Here is a 21,690-nt window from a genome sequence, read left to right as displayed (position 1 = left end):
CACATCCTCTTTTAAAGCTTTATGTGTAGCTCAGTAGCTGTTGTCTTTTTCCATAAACTTTTGATTGTTTACTGTAATACCATAACAAGAGTATAAAAAAAAAAATCAGAAGATAGCAGTTATACAGTGAATCCGTTTCCGTAGGTATCTCTGTCAACGTTCTTACTCATAACATTAACTCAGCTCTATGGTTTTGGTTATACTCTTGGCTCTGGAGAAGACTTTTAAAGAGTCCTTAATGGGGGGGGGGGGGGGGGGTTGGGGCCCCCAGGGGCCGGGGAGCATATATGGTGCCCATTTGAACAAATTGAAAACTTATCCCCCTATAGATGCTACTTCCCAATTTGGTGAAAATTTGTCATGGGGCACTGCAAGAAGAAGATGAAAATGTAAAAAGTTTACTCATAACAGATGACAGACAATGCAAGCCAGACGATGAATGATAGCAATAAGGTCACTTGAGCCTAATTAGCTCAGGTGACTGCCATGAGCTAAAAAGTGGGTCAGGAAATGGCAGAACCCATAAAATTCCAGTTGGTAAGATTGTAAAGATTCTCAAATCCGAGGCATAATACATTTTTCCGGAATCTTCTCATCCTTAACGACACAAAAGAGAAATGAAATCAAAAAGACTTCTTAAGAATGCAATTCATCAGAAGAACAAAGGGTAGCCAGATACAAAGCGAAGGAGAGTTTGTTCACAAACCTTGATAGCAACTGGAACCCACTCACACGTACGGGAAAGCACAACTACTTTTGTCCAGTCCTTCAGACCTTTTGGTCTCCCTTCCATTACAGCTGAAAATGAAAATATGAGTCATATATGGTTGGTTTTCATTGGTGCCAAGGATAACCTGTCTATAGCGGCCACCTGTCTATAACGGCCACTTTTTGCGTCTCCCCTGGGTGGCCGCTATAGACAGGTTTGACTGTACTACTATGACCTACTACTAACTACTACTACTACTCCTCCTAGTAGTAGTAGTAGTAGTAGTAGTAGTAGTAGTAGTAGTAGTAGTAGTAGTAATAGTAGTAGTAGTAGTAGTAATAGTAATAGTCATAGTAGAAGTAGTAGTAGTAGTGGTAGTAGTAATAGTAATAGTCATAGTAGAAGTAGTAGTAGTAGTAGTAATAGTAATAGTCATAGTAGAAGTAGTAGCAGTAGTTACAATGTTGTAGAAGTAGTAGTATCATTATTATTGTTTGGTTCAGGGCAAAAGACTGAAAATTTAGTTAAAGAAAGTAAACAAAAGAAGACATTTTTGCCATATACTGAATAAAAATTAGAAGTGAATATGAACTGCAACTATGGGGAAACTGCCTACAATGTATGTGAGGTAGTGTTATGCTAGTAACATTTTAGCACTTCTTAAACAATGGACTATATTTGATACCTTGCTAAAAGTAGACAATTTGCCTTTTGTATGCAGTTTTTTAGTGTTTGTCATAAAATATGAACTGTTAACACTAAAAGGAAAAATAATATAACCTAATGAGAAATATATGTACTGTACTGTATGGTAAAATGACAGTTTGTTTGTGTTTTATTTCTATGTTGATGATACACACCCTTTCATCAAAGATCTGCAATTATTCCAGTCAGTGATTAGCCAATGATATGTCTCATCATTTTCAAATTTCACTGCTGAATCCTTTGTGAACTGTAGCTTTATTTTGTAAGAAACATGCCTGAAAATCACACCAAAAGGTAAAAGATTTACCCTCCCTTCAAGGTATCAAATAGTTAAAATACTCAGTTTATAACTCCCTAAAATATGTCTGTTTTAACTGAAGTGACTGAAAGAAGCAATCTATCTATTATATATCACATTCAAAGCTCCTGTCACACACACACACACACACACACACACACACACACACAAAGATGGAGCACCTTCATAAAGATCTCGTCTCATGTAGCCTTTGTGAACCTGTCCAACACATCCTGAGTAGACAGAACAGTCTCTGCCATCAGTGGTTACTTCCAGCTGGAATACTTCTCTCCATAGTGCTCCAAACGCATGCTGAAGGGCCCTTTTTGTGTATTCCAGTGAGTGGCTTGGAGCATTGCGGTGAAGTTTGGAGAGTTGGTTACAGAAGTTTGGTCTAAAAATATCTCTCCTGGTGCTTGCCCATTGGCCAAGCTTGACATATGTGGGACCTGAGAGTTCAATCACTCTAAGCAATGTGGAGAGCCATAAATCTTGGAAGGTATCAGGAAATAGCCAGGCAAGTGGGTATGAGAAGAGGAGTGGTCCAAAGAGAACAGAGTTCTTAATAAAGCGGAAAGATACCAGGATACCATAGACCAAGTTTGAGGCAAGCGTCTCAAGGACATGATGCCAGAATTTTAGCTGTTCTGTGAGGAGAGAGCTGAGAGAATTATATGAGACTGTTGCTGCTGGTGGGTCCATTGAATCATCTGTGAAAACAGCTTTCTGGCAGGCTGCTCTTGACACAGAGTGTTGTGCAAAGCCATATGAACCAACTCCTACAAATGCCCAGTACAAGGAAAAGTTAACAGGCCTCCGAATTGTTGGATATCTCTTCGTGAATGAAATCTGTGGACTGAGGAAGCGGCCCATCAAACGAGTTGGTCTGAAGTTGGTCAAGCAGAAGTGAGCTAAGCTGGAGACAAGATATGTCCTCATTTTGACGTCCTTATCTCTTGCCTTTTCTCAGCATGCCACCCTGAATCTCTAAACGTTAGGCAACAGACGTTGATATGCCTCCGCCTCCTGTCAAGCAAAGGAAATGACAAAAGAATATACTGAACTTGTTTCACAACTTTGAATTTTATAGAATTATACTTCATAATGGAAATCTCTAACAGTGAATTTAGACCCTAAAATGTGTAATCAATATTCTTCACAAAGTAAGACACAAAATTTGATATAGAATCTCCATGGCACATAGCTGTTACCCTAACCAGGGAGGTGGGAAGCCTGCCCTAACAAAATCATTATATTGTATTAGCATTTGCCATATGTCTTTGTTCATGATCAGACCACAACTTGATACAGAGACAAGCAAACTCAATGAAAAAATGGAGAAAATATTGTATATTCGCACCTTGTGGCATGTACACAGTAGTTTCATAAACTCTTAATCATAATTTGAAATTTTGGTGATGCTACACAGCATCAATTAACAAATGAACAAATTAACAACTGGTCAAACTAAAAACATTAGCTGTCATCTGTAGACACATTGTGATTGAAGGTGGCATATCCCCAGAGAAACTAGAAATGTTGCTATAGCATCTAGTATGCCTCTGCCCATGGTCCTCGCCAGGCGTTTTACAGCCCGCCACGTGTAAATCGTGGCAGCCAATTTTGCACCACGCGTAAATTGTGGCAACCCATTTTGCGCCATGCGTAAATTTTGACTACCACGTGTAATTTTCAGAGTTTTTAAAGTTATCTTTCTTCCCCTTTTTGTCATTTTTCCCTTTAAAAAAATATTTTTTGCAGTTTCCTTCAAACGCATTCTCGACAGTTACTTGCTCGGCGCTCGCTTTTTGAGGCAAGATCGTCGACCGTGTGCGACGTACCCGCATCGCATGCGGTCCATTACCGATTCCACTTTGCTTGCCAGCATACGCAGACCTTCTGTGCACAGTTACGTGAGTGCAGTATTATACCACGATCACCGAGATTCCGCTGCACAAAATTTACGGGCTCTTCTCTCCGATCACTGAGAGTAGCCACTGTATGCGCCCACGCCAAATCCCCGGAGCAGCAGATCGCAGAGCGAGCCATGTGCGAGTGATCCAGTATTGCAGTACACAACGCTGCCAATCTTTGGAAACACAAATTAGTACTGTACTCAGCAGCTGTAAAATTCGTACTTTTCAACCTCCTTTTTTTCGGATGTTTGCCTTTACTTTTGGAAATGAACAGCGGTAACGATCAGCTCCATAAGATGCTAAAATAAATGTCACATGATCCCTTTGACGTTCGGAAATGAATAACAATAATATTCAACTCCGTATGATGATAAAATAAATGTTTGATAAAAGTTAGTGTGGAGCCGTGACATAGCCATGCGTTTTTACAGGCTTTTTCATTTTATTGGATTTTAAACATCATCATTTTCCCAAGTATTCCAGTTTCTTTTCCCATAATTGAATCAGACAGTCTGCCATAACGATGATTGCTAAATGCATAAATTGTGAATATGCCGATGTGCGAAACACATGCCATGTGCTCTTGCCTTGTTTGAGGCTACTGCAAGTTCAATGGATAATGCAGCGCAGCTGCGTTTAATGGCTTGATTGCGGTAACAGTTTCCATTCGAAACGAAGAAATCGTCATGTCTTGTACGAGCAAAAACAAAACCAAACAAATAATTAGACAAGACATAACAAGACAAAAAACGAACGAATGTTGATAGCCAAATCATCTAAAAAACGAACGAATGTTGATAGCCAAATCATCTTCGTATATAGTGGACCGTCACAGTTCATAGGTGAATTTCCTTCAAACTTTGAAAAGTAATACGCAGTTTTAATGAGCTTGAAATTGTCGTGATTTTACTGTCTGTAAAACCGGGTAGTGGCTGCATATCACATACTCGTAGTGAATTTGTGTCTGCAAACGAGACGTGTCCTTTCATAATTATTGTCTTTCTGTGATTCCGTAAATCGAGTGATTAATAGAAAGATTAAATGAGAACTTACCAGTTTGAAGTTTGATCTTTATTTTAAGAGGGAGTTGGAGAAAGAATTCACAGTGAGAGCCCACTCAACGCGCGCGCAGTCATACTTCGTAGCAACAAGATGTGACTTCTGTCAGAGTGGAAAGATTGAGAACTTACTTGAAGTTGATCTATACATTTTGGGATAATATTCATGAAAAGGGAGGGAGAGGAGGGACTGTGAATTCTTTCTCCAACTCCCTCATAAAATAAAGATCAAACTTCAAACTGGTAAGTTCTTGTTTAATCTTTCTATTTTATTTCATAAGTTTACGCAAGAACTCACAGAGAGATTTTGTAGCACAGAAGTCACATTTGTTCCAACTGAACAATCTTAGGCATGCACAATGGCAAGCAAAATATAGGCTAAAATTACCTGGGTCTGAGGCCATCATTTCCTTATAATCAGCTGCGACAGACACTTGCAGAGGCTTGTCATAGAATTTGCGAAATGTCTGCTCTTTGGACCAGCCTGCTTTTGCGAGGATCAGAGGAATAGGTGCATCTGCTCTGTTTGCTGGTGAGCTAGATGCTGCTCTGGTTGAGTGAGCACTGAACATTGTGGTGTCAATACCAGCGCTAGTCATGATTTCCTTGATCCATCGAGAAATTGTCTGTGCCGTTACTCTCTTGAAAGGTTTGCGAAAACCAACGAAGAGATGTCGTTCCTCTCCTCTGGGCCCCGTTGCTAGAAACTTTGCGTTTAAACGCAACTTGCAACTGATTGTCACTGGCCAATCAAAATCATGGTTGCATGCATGTCTTCTTAATAGGGCAGACCCTGAGCCAATCAGAATGGTTGTTTCAAAATTAGCAATTATTTGCAATTGATTGCAACTTTCTTGCAACGGGGCCCTGATCTCTTTGGTTTTCCGAAGATGGGCCTTAATGTATGTAACTACACACAAACGTCTGTCGGGGGGGGGGGGGGGGGGGGGGGTACGCTTTCAAGAGTATGTCCAATCCAACATTCCCAGGTGTACAACAACCTAGGTTGCTTAAGATGTTCATTAACTTTGAATGACACCATAGATTGTTTGAGAATCATGTTGTCTAGATTCAGGCAATGCAAAGTCTGTACCCTCTGGGTGGATATGAAAGCCAGTAACATGCATAGCTTCATCATTAATTGCTTCAAACTAAGCGAGCTTGCGGGAGCCAGCATTCTCAAATACTTGAAAACAATATTCACATCCCAAATTTCTGAATACCGCGGCCTTGGGGGCCTGAGCTGGAACACACCTCTCATAAAACGAGAGAGAAGCGGATGAGTGCTGATAGTGAATTGTTCATCCTCTAACATTAGAAAGGCAGCAAGTGCACTCCTTGCTGAATTAATAGCTGAATAGCTCAAGTTCTCTTCATAAAAAATGTACGTAAAAAACTCGAAAAATTAATCTTGGCATGAAGGTGACTTTCCTTCTTAAGTGTACAAAACTTTTTTCCATTTCCTTATATATATACAATACTGTCTTTGGGTTGATGCCCTCCAAGATGCTGCCAAGATGTCCACCGTTCTGCTGCTCATGCCAGAGTTCTTGAACGGCAGCTTCAAAACCTGCAACATAACAGATCAAGGCAAGCGTGTAAGGGGTGCGGTTCCCCAGATACTGGTTGCGTAATCAAATTCCTGTGTCTAGGAATAAACAGTGGCTCATCTTTTAGCATTCTCCTCATGCGAGGAAACCATGCTTGCGTCGGCCAGTTTGGGATAATCAAGAGACCATGTGCCTTGTCGCTTTTTTGTTGTTGAGACATTTGGGGATGAGGCATAAAGGAGGGAATGCGTAGAAATACAGATCACCCCAATACAGAGTGAATGCATCCACCGAAACCGCATCTGGTTCAGGCAGCCACGTAACATAAGCAGGCAGTTGATTATTGAGTCTGGACGCAAAGAGATCAATTTGGGGAGTACCACATTTCTTTGTGATATCTGTAAAAACTTTGTTATTCAGCATCCATTCTGTTCTGTCATTAAAATGACAAGATCTCCTGTCTGCTTCTGTATTGTCACGACCAGGTAAATAGGCTGCTGTGATCCAGATGTTCCTTTCCTTACACCAAACCCAAATGTCTCGTGCTGCCCTGTCGCAGGCTTGAGATTTAATGCCTCCCATATTGTTCAGGTAGGCTACAGCTGTTGTGTTGTCAGTTCTAATGAGCATGTGCGTATCATGCAGGTGGCCACAAAATGATTTCAAACCAAGCCCTGCTGCCAATATTTCGAGATAGTTGATTTCATTGTTTTGAGCATGCACTATCTCCCCTATCATCCCAAAAGTAGCAATCAGTTTCCCAATGACATGCGCCACCTGCCTGATACTAGTAGTAGGGTTCTGTTTCCCTAGTAATTCCACACATACTGCCCTGATATTTTGACATTTCTCATGAAGGAGCGTTATGGTCATGCTTTCCGAATCCAAGATAAACCCCAAGAATTTAAGCCGTTGCTGAGGCTCTAGGATAGATTTCTCCGAATGAATAACAAAACCAAGATCAGAGAGCAGTTTTGTGGTTGCTTGCACCGCTTCTAGTGCTTGCGATTCAGTTTCACCAATTATGCGAGTGTCATCTAAATACCCCACAACCAGGTGGCCTGCCTGTCTCAGTTTTGAGAACACCGGCTTCATAAGTTTGGTGAAGAGTCTAGGCGCTGTACTAAGGCCATTGGGGAGTACCCTAAATTGCCAACATTTCCCTTGCCAGACAAATCTCAAATACTTGCGATGTGAGGGGTGAATAGGGACAGAGTAGTAGGCATCTCGAAGGTCGATTGAGGCAAGGTAACAACCAGGGGAAATTAGGGTTGTACTGTATGGATGTTATCCTTTTTGAAATGCTGTACATACAGACTGTCATTTACGTTCGATAAATCTAAAATCAGGCGTAATTCCCCATTTTTCTTTGTGCGTGTAAATATATTGGACACAAATTCTCCTGCCACATGTTGGCATTCTTCGATTACGCCTTTCTCGGCCAATTTCTGAATTTCAATGTCAATCTTGCTCTCCTCAGCATTACCCACTCTGTAGTGGTAAGGCGGTTTACCTCTGCCAGGTGGGATATTCGCCTCTTGAAATTCAAGTTTGTAACCGCTAATTGCATTAAGTATGATAGGATCAGTGGTAATATGATTCCACTGCTTGCTAACATGCCTCAGTCGACCCCCAACAGGCAGGTCTAATGGAACATCTACATGTTCAATGTCAAAAACTGACTGTGCAGTATAAGTAGATTGTGTATTTCCACAACAAGTTCGAGCTAGGCCTGCAACTTACCTCTTTGGGTAGTGCAGCTACTTTCTCCGTGACACAGTGTTTGGCTTGGCTGGGATCACTGAGTAGCTCTGCCCCGGTTGTGCGCAAGTGCTGGAGGTGGGCAAGTCTGTGTGTGCAGGGCTGAATGTCTGTTTCCCCGCTGTTGGCCTAAAAAAGGCCTGGATGTATCCCCAGCTGTGAGCCAGCCCGCGCTCCAATATTGCCTCCGGCTGAATCCACCGCTGGTCGTGCACTTGTATGGGTGGTACGGCTGATGCGTTGATTGCTTAGCCTGCCCTTTAACCACATTAAAGGCAGCCCTATTCTCCTCTTTGAGATCTTTTACACGTCGTCCCAGGTCGTCACCGAAGAGAAACGTGGTCACGGGCGTTGTAGTCTTGCACAAATGTGCGTAAGCAGCGTTCATGTCGGGCTTGATAAGCTCCTTTGTCAGGCAGTTCATTTCGTAATTGGCGGTACAGAGTAAAGCAAGTGCGTCCTGTTGCACCTCGTTCAAGTCAGTAGGAAGAGTTTGTAGGAACGCACATAGCCCGCGGGTGAGAGATTTCTGTACTCTCTGCAGTTTAACGTCCCTGCTGCGTGTAGTCTGGGTCACATTATCCCAAATCACTGGATTTACTTTAGGGACGAGCAAGTTTGGGCAATTGCTCGGTGCTGGGTAGTTTGCCGCTGACTCTTCCATAGATTTTTCCTCCAGACAATGGGAGATAAGATAGTTGGTAGAATTTGCCAATTCGTCATTGATAGGTTCGCCCACAAAGGAGGAGACCGCAAACTTTGCAGCAAAAGATGGTACTTGCACAGGTCGCCCTGTGTGCTCTGCGGGTGCATAACCCGCTGCCGCCGCAGGGAAATCGCATTCATCCCCATCCTACAGCATACCGCGTGCTTGCGTACTATCGTCAGTAGCACACGCATCCATATCCCCAAACGGCACACCACCATGGTCTGCGGTACAAGCCGTACCAACATGGCCGGCACGTAGTTGTTGTTGGATACGATCGAATGGAAAACTCGATCAAGCAGGCTGCGACGGTAGCACTTCCATGACTTTCTGAAACATGGATTCAAGCTTTGAAAGGCGGGAAAGCACCTCCGCGTCCGTCTTCTCTTTGGGGGGGGGGGGGGGGCCGGCTGCCTTCTTATTTAAGCCTGGTTTGCTGGTTTTTTAAGGGTTTTCCCGTCCCCTTCTTTCTTCGACTGAGCCTTAATAGCCGGCGAACACTTAGGTTCATGATGCGCGGCTGTAGTCACCACCACCACGACAGACTTAGCTGTATGCTGTGGGGCGCTCGAACTAGTGGTGCCACCCACGACAGGCTTAGCTGTATGATGTGGGGGAACGGTAAGCAGAATTTCCATCCCGCAAATTCTAGTGAATAAAAGTCCTCTTCCGAAACAAAAGTAAGCTCTAACTGAGCTACAAATAATAACAATCCACAATATGATAAGATGGTGCGACGATGCACGGTAAAAGGGATGAATAAAACCTGATTTAGACTGCGAGGAGGGAACTTATTCCCTTGTGCATAACGTGTGAAGAAGCGATATGACTGCGTGCGCGTTGAGCGGGCTCTCACTGTGAGTTCTTGCGTAAACTCACGAAATAAAATCAATCCCTTTCTATAGTTCAGGAACATCTAAAATAATCAAGTATACACTATTATCCCAGACTATGATCGACAGTTCGATGTTTCTACTATGGGCCAAAAGAAAGACATAGAATCATGATCCTTGTAATGATTCCTTTAATTCTACTCACGAGCTAGTTCTTCGATCGATATTTCCAGGGTATTTACATTCTGTTTATTGACAGAATTCTAGTGCGCGCATTCTTTCGTCTGGCACCTGCGTCTGGCACCTGGTGTTTTGTAAATTTCCGCAAGGGGGGGGGGGATGGATGTCAAGTATCTTCAATCCGAAGAGACTGCATACAATCTTTTTGCTTCTATTTATTGTCTTGTTTCCCCCTTATTCTTTGCTGGCAATCAACAATTAGATTTAACTTTACGAAGGTTGCTAGCACATGGTTTTTTTTTGTTGTGAGGTAGACATGTATATAATTTTTATTTTCATCATTCATGGGAGGGGAAATAGAGTAAAAGAGGGAGACATGAAATAAGACGAAGGACTAACACGTATGCTCAGCATTCAAAGCAAGCTGTCTTTTACACTAGCATCGGTAGGCCCTAATTATAATCAGCATCACTCAGAATCATTTTTTCCTATTCCTATGACATTGAGAATCACGACAACCATCATCACTTCAAGATAAACACCTAAGGCTAGCGAACAAATTACGAAATCCCAACAACCTCCCCGACACCACAAAAACTACAAAAATTACACACAGCACACCAAAGTGGCTGCGATCAAACTTCCTTCGAAAATACTGCTGCGAAGCGGTGAAATCACCGTTACGAAAACGTGAAAAGTGTGAATTACTTCTAGATACTTATGAAATATAAAGAGAACGAATAAAGTAATATTAATCAAAGAAATCCCACCAAATGAGAGGTATGAAAAATGACGAAAATAAAGCAGTAAACAGAAGTTCGCAGCACCGAATGCCACACGAAAATAAATACAGTGAAACTCGGTATAACGAGATCCTTGTGCCTCCTTAGGCCTAGATCTAGACCATCTATATTGAGTTTCCACGATACACTGGAAACAAAGTTCAAAAGCTTTTCACCTGCAGTGCACATCGACACGTGAACGTGAATCACGCAACAATGATAAAGATTTCCTTTATTTTGGCACCGACGTGTCTTCTTACTATTTCATTGAATATTTTCCGAATGTTCCACCCAAAATATGCACCAGATCGTTGATGAATTTCTATATACTTCACAACGACGCATAATTATATATGCAGCGTTGATAGTTGCAGATACCGCTTCGTTATAGTTACACTATTTTTTTTACATGTAGGCCTACCTCTTCTTCCTTTTCTTTCCATGTTCTCCTAAATTGTGTGATCTTTGAAGTATACTATAATATAAGGGAAAAAATAGACGAAAGGATAGAATGTGATGCAAACCTACACTTCATTACGTGATAAGTACTAACGATTATAAACGAAATTATAATTTCGGACTCTAATGCCACGTTTTTAATGACATAAAGCGTTGATAGTGTGATGTCACTGACTCTGTGATCAGTTCATTCCATTCATACTTTCTTCTTTTTAATCATTTTCTTGCCTTTTCTTTTCTGTTAAATGTCGCGATTCTTGAATTATAAAATGAAATTAAGTCACATTCTCTTGGACGCAAGAGAGCTAAAAAGCAGCTTTCATAGCGGGATGCCAAGCTTCTATTATCTTGTTGCACCGATATTTTCTTCTTTTCCCCTTTTTCTTCGTATCAGTGTAATCCTTGAAATAAAAAAAGAAACACAAAAGAAAGTATGAAAGCAATGCAAACCCTCACTTTATTAAGTGATAAGTATCCACAATATTGTCATAAAAGAATATATAATTTCGGAAATATTTTAAAGTCACATTTAGTGCGATGTCATTGACTTTGCGCTCAGTTCGTTCCACTAATACTTTCTTCTTTTAATCTTTTTCTTGCTGTTATTTTTTCTTCTAAATTACGCGACTCTTGACATAAAAAATGCAAAAGAAATTATATAAATGTGATTGAAATATATCATTTAGTTCCGTGATAAATATCAACAATCATGTCATTACAGGAAAGAATTTCGGACACTTAAGTCACTTCACAGAGACGTTTAGTTAAACTAAATGCAGCGTTGATAGAGCATGGATGCTGCTTCGTTATGATAGTTGCACTATTTTTTTCTTCTTCTTCATCTTCGTTTTCTTTCCACATTCTTTTGAATAGCGTGATTTTTTAAGAAGAGAAAAAAAATGAGACGAAAGGAAATAGTGCAACGATGCAAACCTTCACTTTAGTTACACGATGAATAACAACAATTATGTCATTGTATGATGAAAGAAAATATAATTGCGGACACTGGAAGTCACATTTTCAGCACCGCAAAGTTAAGCTATAAACGCTGCTTTGATACCCCGATGCCGTTTTGTTATGGTTGCATCAATATTTTGTTCTTTTTCTTTTCTTTTTCAAAACTTCTTCCTTCGCTTATTTTTTTCTTCTTAATCGTGTGAGACTTGAAATAGAAAAAGAAATGCACAAAAATAAAGGATAAAAGCGATGCAAACTTGCGCTTTATTACGTGACAAGTGTCAACAATATTGCATGAAAGAAAAGATAATTATGAAGACTTTTAGTCACATTTTCAGCAACGCAAAGTTAACGTAAACGCAGCTTTCATGGCGGGTTGACGCTTCGTTATATAGGGTTGCACCAATATTTTCTTCCTTTTTCTTTTTTTTTCTTCAAATCGGTGCAATTTTTCAAATAAAAAAAGAAATGCAAAAGAAAGTGTAAAAAGTGATGAAAACCCATACTTTATTAAGTAATAGGTATCCACTATTGTCATAAAAGAAAAGATGATTTTGCAGACTATAAGTCACGTTTTCAGCGACGCAGAGCTAAGCTAAACACAGCGTTGTAGTGCGATACCGCTCCGTTAGTTCTACCAATATTTCCTTCCTTTTTTATTTGCTTATTTTTTTCAAAATAATGTGATTCTTAAAATAAAAAAGAAACACAAAAGAAAGTATAACTATAAATGTCGCTATGGCGACAGATGCCTCCGCCATAATGCATGATTCTCCCAATAGGTGTATAGTACAATGTCTTCACAATGTGCGATGACAGTTTCACATAACTGGCAAAATACTGAAATGACAGGTTTGTCAGAAATATCTCGAATGTTCACTTTCCTTGAACTGGGTTTGCTATAATTGTCTAAGAGTGCAGGCACACATATTTGGGGAATTGAGAATTTTTACTTGACTTCTGACCGACCCTTTTATAAGTTCATGCATTGAGTAATTTTCACGGTATGAAGAAAGAGTGTAATTACAGTACAAAATAGATTTTTTTTTTTTTTTTGCATTTAAACCTGGCCTTTGACCCTTAACCTTTGACCTTTGACTTTCTGGCTGGAAATTTCCCAGAGAATTTCCATTAGGTAATACATCTATATATTAAGTTTTAAACCTAATAATGCAAGCATATACTAGTATATGACGGAAATAGTAAAATTTTGAGGAGTTGACCTTGACCTTTGACCCCTATTGACCCATGACCCCTAAATTCCCTAGATAATCCCTGCCAGTCAGTACATGCGTATGTACCAAGTTCCATGAAGATACATTGAACCATTTGCGAGAAAAGTGATGTTGCAACAGTTTCACCCAACCTTTGACCTTTTGACCTTTAACCTTATGACATGAAACTCTCTCTGAAGAATCTTTACGCAGTAGTACATGTCTACACTAAGTTTCAAGAAAATATCTTCGGGCATTGCATAGATATGGGGGAAATAGCAACATTTTTAGGATTTGACCTTGACCTTTTGACCTTTGACCTCTTGCCAATGTCACTAACATCTATTCAACTAATTGCCCCATCATACATCATCCTTGGACCAAGTTTGGTGAAAGCTGCTTCATCCAGTTTTGAGTTATCACGTAAACAGATAAATTTTAGGATTTGACCTTGATCTTTGACCTTTGACCTCTGTCCGATTTCACTATAAAATTAATCAAGTAATTGTCCCATCATACATCATCCTCCGACAAAGTTTGGTGAAATTTGCTAGATCCAGTCTCGAGTTATTGCGTAAACGGATACAATTTCATGATTTGACCTTGACCTTTGACCTTTGGCCGATTTCACCCAAAATCTAATCAAGTAATTGCCCCATCATACTTTATACTTGGACCAAGTTTGGTAAAATTCCAGTCAATATTACTCAAGTTATCGCGTAAACGAATGCGGACGTACGTACGGACGTACGGACGGACGGACAACCCGAAAACATAATGCCTCCGGCACCACTTTGTGGTGGAGGCATAAAAAGCAATGCAGACCCACACTTTATTAAAAGTATTCACTATATTGTCATTAAAAAAAATATAATTTCGGAGATTTCAAGTCACACTTTCAGCGGTGCATGAAAGTTAAGTTAAATGCAGTGTTGATAGTGCGATGTCGCTGCCATTAGTTCCACCGGTATTATCTTTTTTTGTCTATTTCTTGCTGTTTTCTCTTCTAAATTTCGCGATTCTTGAAACTAAAACAAAATCACAAAGAAAGGATTAAATGGAACGGCAAACTTACACTTTAGTAACGTGATAAATATCGATAATTTTGTCGAAAAAAGAAAAGATAATGCCTGACTCCCGAAGTCAATTCACAAAAGCAGTGTTGATAATGCAATGCCGCTTCGTGAGTTTCATTATTTTTCTTCTTTCTCTTCTTCATTTCCTCCCCTGTGTACGTATTCAAAATGGCGTGATCTTGGAAAAAAAGAGAAATGAACGAAAGGATAAAATGCGATGCAACCATACACTTTAGTTACGTGATAAGTATCAACAATGCATAATGATCTCTTACAAACGGAGGGATAATTTCGGACACTTATAGTAACATTTTTTAGCTATGAAGTTGTAACATTACAACACAGCGTCGACAGCGCGATGTCGCACCAGTTTTGTCCCTCCCCCCTATGTTTTTTTGCATACTTCTCGCACACGCGCATGTCGGTGTGTAAGCGCTGTTTCTTCCCCCGATGACCCGACCACGTGTTCAGTTTGAGCCACAACACGTAAACATTTCAAACTACCTGACGGCACTTTTCCGCCATGCATACTTCATATTTTGGCAAGGATGCTGCCTTTGCCATATCGCATGGTTCTCCCAAAAGGTCTGGAGTACATCTTGCAATGTGGGGACAACAGTTCACATAATTGGCAAAATATTGAAATGACATGTTTGTCACAAATATGTCAGGTGTTTTACTTGCCTTTAACTAAGTTCATCTGGATGGATAGCTAAATTGTTTAAGGGATACCCTACAAATGTAGTTCAAAGGTCTAGCACAAAATTTCCCAAAATAGCGACTTCCGCTTTTTTTTCAGCTTTTTTAAGAACTGATTCTGATTTGAAACTGCAAATTCTATAATCTTAGCTGCCGAAGGATAAATTAAGAAGTTAAGCGATGAAGAAATGTGAATTTTACAATCAAATTTAGGCCTAGAGGACCAAACTCAGAGGTTCTAACCATAGGCGTAACTGGGCTTGCACAGTATGCATAAATAGACCATTGACAACCCTGGCACAATGGGCCGGATGCATAAAAGCTAGCAATTGCTTGTGTTAGCCTTTTACTTGAATCCGTATGCATAAAAACAAGCAATTGCTTGCTAGCAAAAGCTTTTGCTTGCTGCCCGCAAGTTAATTGCTTAGAGACCAAGCATTTGCTTAAAAACGTATCATGCATAAAACATAACTTTTGCTTGTTCTTGCTAGCAACTGCTTACGATTTTCCAAGCTCTGTAAAATGAGCTTGAGCTTTTGCTTAATTGGGACGTTCCCTTATAAGTATTATTTTCATATTCATAAAAGAAAGACCGAACTTGCACAGGAGTGGTATAAATCTACCTGAAATTACTAATAAGTAGTGTAATAAACTTTTTCGTTTCAACAACGGGAATGTCCAGTGGTTAGCACTCAAAATGTGATGAAAAACAGGTGGGATGTCTGACTTCGGTGGAGAGCAAGGAGACCTCTCTCCACGTGCAACCTGGCAGATCCAGCCTACTATAAGCAGTGATGGGAATCAGCCAGTATAGGTGTGTGCGTCCATGTGTGTATTTATGAGTGTCATTTCATAGCTCCTTTGCTATGTCAGGAAATGTTTCCGCACACACACGCCCTTTCAAATACATGCTGTCACACCCACCTTTGTTCTTGTGTTTGCACAGGCATGACATCCCTTTTGTTGAAAACGCAAATAATTGCTTGTGCGGGACAAGCAAAAGGTAAAAGCACAAGCAAAAGGTTATGAATATGTATTTAAGCAATTGCTTGAGCTAAACCTTTTGCTAGACGAGCTTGTGCTTTTGCTTAAAGCAATTGCTTACAAGCAACTGCTTGTTTTATGCATTTGGCTCATTAGCTTTCTGGCGTACAAAATCAAAAGTACACGAGGGCGCAATACGCTCGAACATTCAAACATGAATACAAATCAAGAGAAATGAGGGGGATACAGCCAGGTAAATAACCTGAGGAAACAGGAGGAAAACAAATTGAAGAAAATCCTCATTAGTAATAGTACCAGGCAATACACATAATTATTGTTGACGCGTCTTCGCTATTCACTAGATTTACGTGCTTTATCAATGGGAGAACTGGTGGATGATTAAAATGGTGAGCTTACACCGGTGTACGTTAAAAAATGTCACTTGCGTTTGTCCAGGATATAATCTGCGGTATTTTCTGAAAGGGGCTGTACAGTAGTGGTCAAGGTGCGGATTCATGCTTTGAACATTCCTAAGTGAGATAATGAGAAACCTCCCATGAAATAAGAAATAGCATGCAATTTTAAGAAGAATTCAACGTTTATTTGGTAAAAATCGGCTGCCAAATGGCTGAGATATCAAAAAAAGTGCTAATAATAAAAGGCAACATGCCACAACTTTATTAGCATCTCTTTGTTTCACTTTGTTTTTGAATATCCCAGCCATTTCAAAACCGATTTTCATCGAATAGACTTTTGATACCCCTTACAACTATATGCTCTTTGACATCCCATAGAGTAGTTTCTGAATATCTCGCAAAACGTTAAAAGCTAAATCCTCACCTCGACCAGAACTGTACACATCCTTTAACCCTATTCTAACTGGGCTATTTGAGACCAAGTATTTACTGGGGGGGGGGGGTCAATTTGACCCCCCCCCTTTAGATCTCGGCCACCGATCGCGCGATCGCCGCGAAATTTTGCCTGAAGATAGAGCTGGATGTCGACTACAAGATTACATGGTCATACAATAGAAAAATATTGCCTTTCTATTTTTAATAAATTAATTATGCAAATTTGTGCATGAAATCATATTTTCACCTATAACTCCATTAAAAAGACTGAAGTATTGCTAAATTTTTGTGTCAGAATTCCTCAAGACATATCAAACAATTTTCATGTAAAAAAATACCACAATCAAAATCAATTTCTTTTGTTTTTTATTGTTTTGTTAATTTCTTATGTATTTCATTGTTTCTTCGACCTTTTGTTTTCTATTGTTTTTTGCCAAAATTTGTTGTAGGCACTTTTTAAGGCTTATCCACACTAGAATTGATTAATTTCAATGGTTAAAAGTTGAAATAATCTAATTTATATCAATTTAACCAAAAAACACAATTTGCATTCAATTTGCACATGATATCATGGATTTGAGCTGTTTTCGGGTTGACATGCATATCAGTATGCATAACATTACATAACTTCAGAACGGTGTACCCGGACGTCGCAAATTTGGTCTCAAAATATGCAGAAGACTTCAATGAAAAAAGTTGTGAAACGACGCGGCAAAATCTTTGCGCATTGCGGAATCGTGGCGCGAAACGTCGAGGGGGGGTCAATTTGACCCCCCCCCCCCCCACAGTTAGAATAGGGTTAAGTGAAATGAATGAGGGTGAAACTGAGAAATATTTTCTAAAATAAACGGCATTTCATAAAACAAGAGACCCAAGGGTAACGAACTCACCTGAGTATCGCAAGTTCACCTTCCATGCATTCTTGCAGACTCTTACCTGAGAACATTGGAAACTTATGGTGGGGGTAGCTTGGAGCGTGGGGGCATGGTGTCCATTTACATATTCCATCACACTGGTAAAAAATACCTACCAAGTACACTGTACTTTATAGAATGTTGGATTTTGCAGCTTTGGGACTAAAAGCCCTATCACTCTTGATTAGAACTAGAGAAAAATATTATTGAATATTCATTAATTTAGGAGGTTTGGACCCCCTGGGGCCCCCAAGGAAAGCATGGTGCCCATTCAAACACTTTGAAATCTTATATCCCTATGGGAATGCTACTTGCCAAGTTTGGTGAAAATCCATTATGTTGTTTTCAGCAAGAAGATGAAAATTTAGGCCCACATTTGACCCCCCCCCCCCCCCATCCCATCCCTTGGGTGCCAAGGGGGTTGGGGGGGGGGGGTAGGGCACCCCTGATTTTCCCATGAACAAACTTGAAACAACAGTCATCAATATACTGACTCATTGTATCAACTTCTAAGCTCAATCACTTCTGGTTCCAGAGGGGGGGGGGGGGGGGGGGACCCTGAGGCCCCCAGGTGGGGCTTGGTGCCCATTTGATGGAATTGAGATTCTATCCCCCTAGGGATGCTACCTGCCAAGTTTGGTGAAAATTTGTGGTAGGGTTTTCAAGAAAAAGATGAACATTTACAATATTGGTCCAAATTTAGGCCCACTGGGGCCTCCCAGGTGGGGCATGGTGCCCATTTGATAAGAATGAAATTCTTTCCCCCTAGGGATGCTACCTGCCAACTTTGGTGAAAATTCATGATGGCATTTTCAAGAAAAAGATGAAAATGTACAATTTGGGCCCCATTAGGACCCCTCCCCACCCCCCTCCCCTGGGTCCCAAGGGGGGCACCCCTGATTCCGCCATGAACAAACTTGAAACTACAGTCATCAATGTACTAATTCATAGTATTAACTTAGCTCTACCACTTCTGGTTCTAGAGAAGATTTTTTAAGATTCCTTAATTTTGGGGGGTTTGGGCCCCTCTGGGGGCCCCCCAGGTGGGGTATGGTGCCCACTTGAACAATTGAGATCCTATCCCCCTAGGGATGCTACCTGCCAAGTTTGGTGAAAATCGGTCAAGGGGTTCTCAAGAAGAAGATGAAAATGTAAAAAGTTTACGCACGCCGGATGAAGAGCGATTGCAATAGCTCACTTGAGCCCCAAAGTGCTCTCATGTCTTAGACCCCGTTTACAGTGCGAGGCTCGGCCGCGGCCGAGCCGCGGCCGAGCCCAGCCCCGCTTCAGTGTAAACGCGCAAAAGGCCAAATGCGAGGCCAAAATTGGCCTCGCATTTGGCCTCGCTCTGGAGGTGGTCTCGGCCGCGGCCGAGCCGCGGCCGAGCCCTGCCTCCTCTTGGTGTAAACGCAAACTGGGCCAAATGCGCGGCCAATTGCGCGGCCAATTCTAGTCTGGCTTCCAAACCCTCTGCCTGTATCTTTCGCTATTCAGGATATTAACCCCCTCAACGTCGAAAACTAGTATAGTTTAAGGTGGTTTTGTCCTGCAAAGGAGTTTTCCTTCGGCAAAGGCCTTTGCCCGAACGGCGACTTCGTCGCCACGGAATTCATTTGGCAAAGGGTCTGAAAACCAGACAATACCAAATTGCGTTTGTTTACAAGCAGAGCGCCACTACGACAAAATATTGAAAGGTTTGAATCAAAAGCGCGGCCGAGCCCAGCAGTGTAAACGGACAAAATTGCGAGGCTCGGCCGCGCAATTGAGGCCGGACTCGGCCGCGGCCGAGCCGCGGTCGAGCCCGGCCCCGCACTGTAAACGGGGTCTAAGTAATCATGCAATAATGGCTTCGTACCAGAGCCGTCGCCGTACAGCGTCGATTAATATTGTACGAAACCACTGACTGCGACCAGCAGCGTGCAGCCCATTGTACGCATAGCTAACTGCGACCAGCAGCCCCATACGCATAGCGTAATGGGGCTTCGCATTGTAACATTCAGGATCATGACAGAATTAGTATCGCGGGTAAATGTCAATTTAAAATCCCAAAATTTCTTCGATTTGAAGACTTACCAATTAAGTTGAAGTATTGAAAACAGGCTTCGAACAACGTTTGGTTCTGCCAATAGTCCCTTTCTTTTCGAATTGATGACTGAATGTGACTCGGTTGAGAGGACCTTGGGAGAGCTACATACACCATGGACCGATGCATACACTGACTACTGCGGCCAGCGCATGCGCACACAAACATCTTATCCGTTGATATGGGATTTGAAATTTGTGCGCATGTGATGTGTTCGCATGCACTGGCTGTAGTATTCAGTGTACATGGTGCATGTAGCTCTCCCAAGGTCCTCTCGGCCGAGTCACATTCAGTCATCAATTCGAACAGAAAGGGACTATAGGCAGAACCAAACGTTGCCCTAAGCCTGTTTTCAATACTTCACCTTAATTGGTAAGTCTTCAAATTGAAGAATTTTTGGGATTTTAAGTTAACATTTATCCCGCGATACTAAATCTGTCATGATCCTGAATGCTACAATGCGAAGCCCGATTACGCTATGCGTATGGGACTGCTGGTCGCTATGCGTATGGGGCTGCTGGTCGCAGTTAATTGCATGATTACTAAGACATGACAGCACTTTGGGGCGAGTAAGTCTCACAGTGTTAGTTATATGAAAGGTACTTTAACCTGAAATACAAACTAAGACAAGGACATTTTTGAGGTACCAAAACTTTTTACTATCTTTAAGGATAGATTCTGAAAGAGCAGACTCTAAGCTTTAAAGTGATGTATAGCTCAACTGAAATGGACTCTCCTAACCTATCTAAATATTGGAAAGAAAGCACACACTCTGGAAAAGTGTGAACCGAGAAAAGAGGCTCTGAAGTACAGGGTCTATCTGTCTATTCATGCGCTTAATCTTTACCAAACCGTGCTAGCTGTGCAATGAACAGGACAAAAAACAGGATGTAAACCACTGAGGCAACAACAATGAAGGGATTATCAGATTAAGTTGAAATTGAGCATACTCTATTTACACATTCTGTCCATGACTAATGCCAACTTTCAAAGTAGTAGCCTTATTTCTTCAAAAGTTATCAGATTTGAAAGTGAAGAGTCTGCAAAGGGCTATCAAGAAATAAAAAGGGGCCTGTAAGACATACCTGTTCTCACTACTCTACAAAAAAAAGTTGTAGAAAAACTGTTGAAAATGCACTTTCCCTTTCATTTTATGATCTCAAACTTAATAATAATGTGGAAGAAGGGTAGTACTTACAGAAAAAATGAAAAACTCAATATTGACTTGGTTGAGCTGTTTCACCTTTTTTGAGTCCTCATGTAAAATCAAGGGATGTGATTTTTTGTTCGTTTTGTGATGCACGGTCACGTATGGTTTTAGGTTTGTTGGGGGGAATAAGGGGGAAAAAGGTGGCTTCAAAACTTTTTGCTTGCCCAATTCAGGCAAGCATTTGTTCTCATTGTTCAAAAACACTTGCCCCAGGCAATCGGGCAAGTATTTATGTAGCACACTGCAGCATGTGTTCCGGTACTATGTGCTGTGTGCATGTGTGTGAGATTTGGCATTGGGATGCAGTAGCCGCATTCTCACATACAAAATAGCAGGTGACCAAGTGCATTTGGAAACTCGAGTTTTTTGGCAACCGTTCAGATGCTCAAAATTAGCGGGTTAGTGATCGCGCTCGGAAACTCAAGTTTTTTGCAACCGTTCACACGTACAGAGAAATAACCCACGAATTGCTGATCGAGATAACAGCCAAACCTGCAAACTGGGTCATACAGCGCGGTTCACTGCCTGCACTTCTCTTTGCCCATTGTTTTTGCGTGTCACAGGCATTGTGGTTCGCACGCTGTTCTTGTGGTGTGCCAAAGAGGTGAAGGACCTCTTCGCAGAGGCCTCGCTCTTGTGATGTGCGCATTGAATGATGGGATATAAAAACTTGACTTTCTAAACCCGACCACTCAACACGTAACGGTGGGGCAAATTAGCGCACTAATTCAGAAATAAAAGCAAG

At 41.1% G+C, this 21,690-nt stretch overlaps 1 protein-coding gene and 2 pseudogenes across 1 annotated transcript in view; all 3 read right to left on the bottom strand.

Annotated features, from left to right (window-relative positions):
• The window catches only part of LOC140234748 (uncharacterized aarF domain-containing protein kinase 2-like), a 77,740-nt gene that overhangs the window by 54,445 nt on the left and 1,605 nt on the right, over window positions 1-21,690 (bottom strand). Inside the window, exons 2-3 of the mRNA XM_072314787.1 lie at window positions 1,895-2,738; window positions 707-798 (exon numbers count right to left, since the gene is read on the bottom strand). Of these exons, the coding sequence (XP_072170888.1) occupies window positions 707-798; window positions 1,895-2,651 (849 nt within the window). The 5' untranslated portion in view covers window positions 2,652-2,738. The remainder of the gene's footprint in view (window positions 1-706; window positions 799-1,894; window positions 2,739-21,690) is intronic.
• Window positions 5,090-6,265, bottom strand: LOC140235501 (uncharacterized; annotated as a pseudogene).
• Window positions 7,997-9,341, bottom strand: LOC140234611 (uncharacterized; annotated as a pseudogene).

The sequence above is a fragment of the Diadema setosum genome, chromosome 11 (genome assembly GCF_964275005.1).
Source record: "Diadema setosum chromosome 11, eeDiaSeto1, whole genome shotgun sequence".
Lineage (NCBI taxonomy): Eukaryota > Metazoa > Echinodermata > Echinoidea > Diadematoida > Diadematidae > Diadema > Diadema setosum.
Note: the sequence above shows the minus strand (reverse complement) of the source record. Positions and strands in the feature narration are given on the sequence as shown.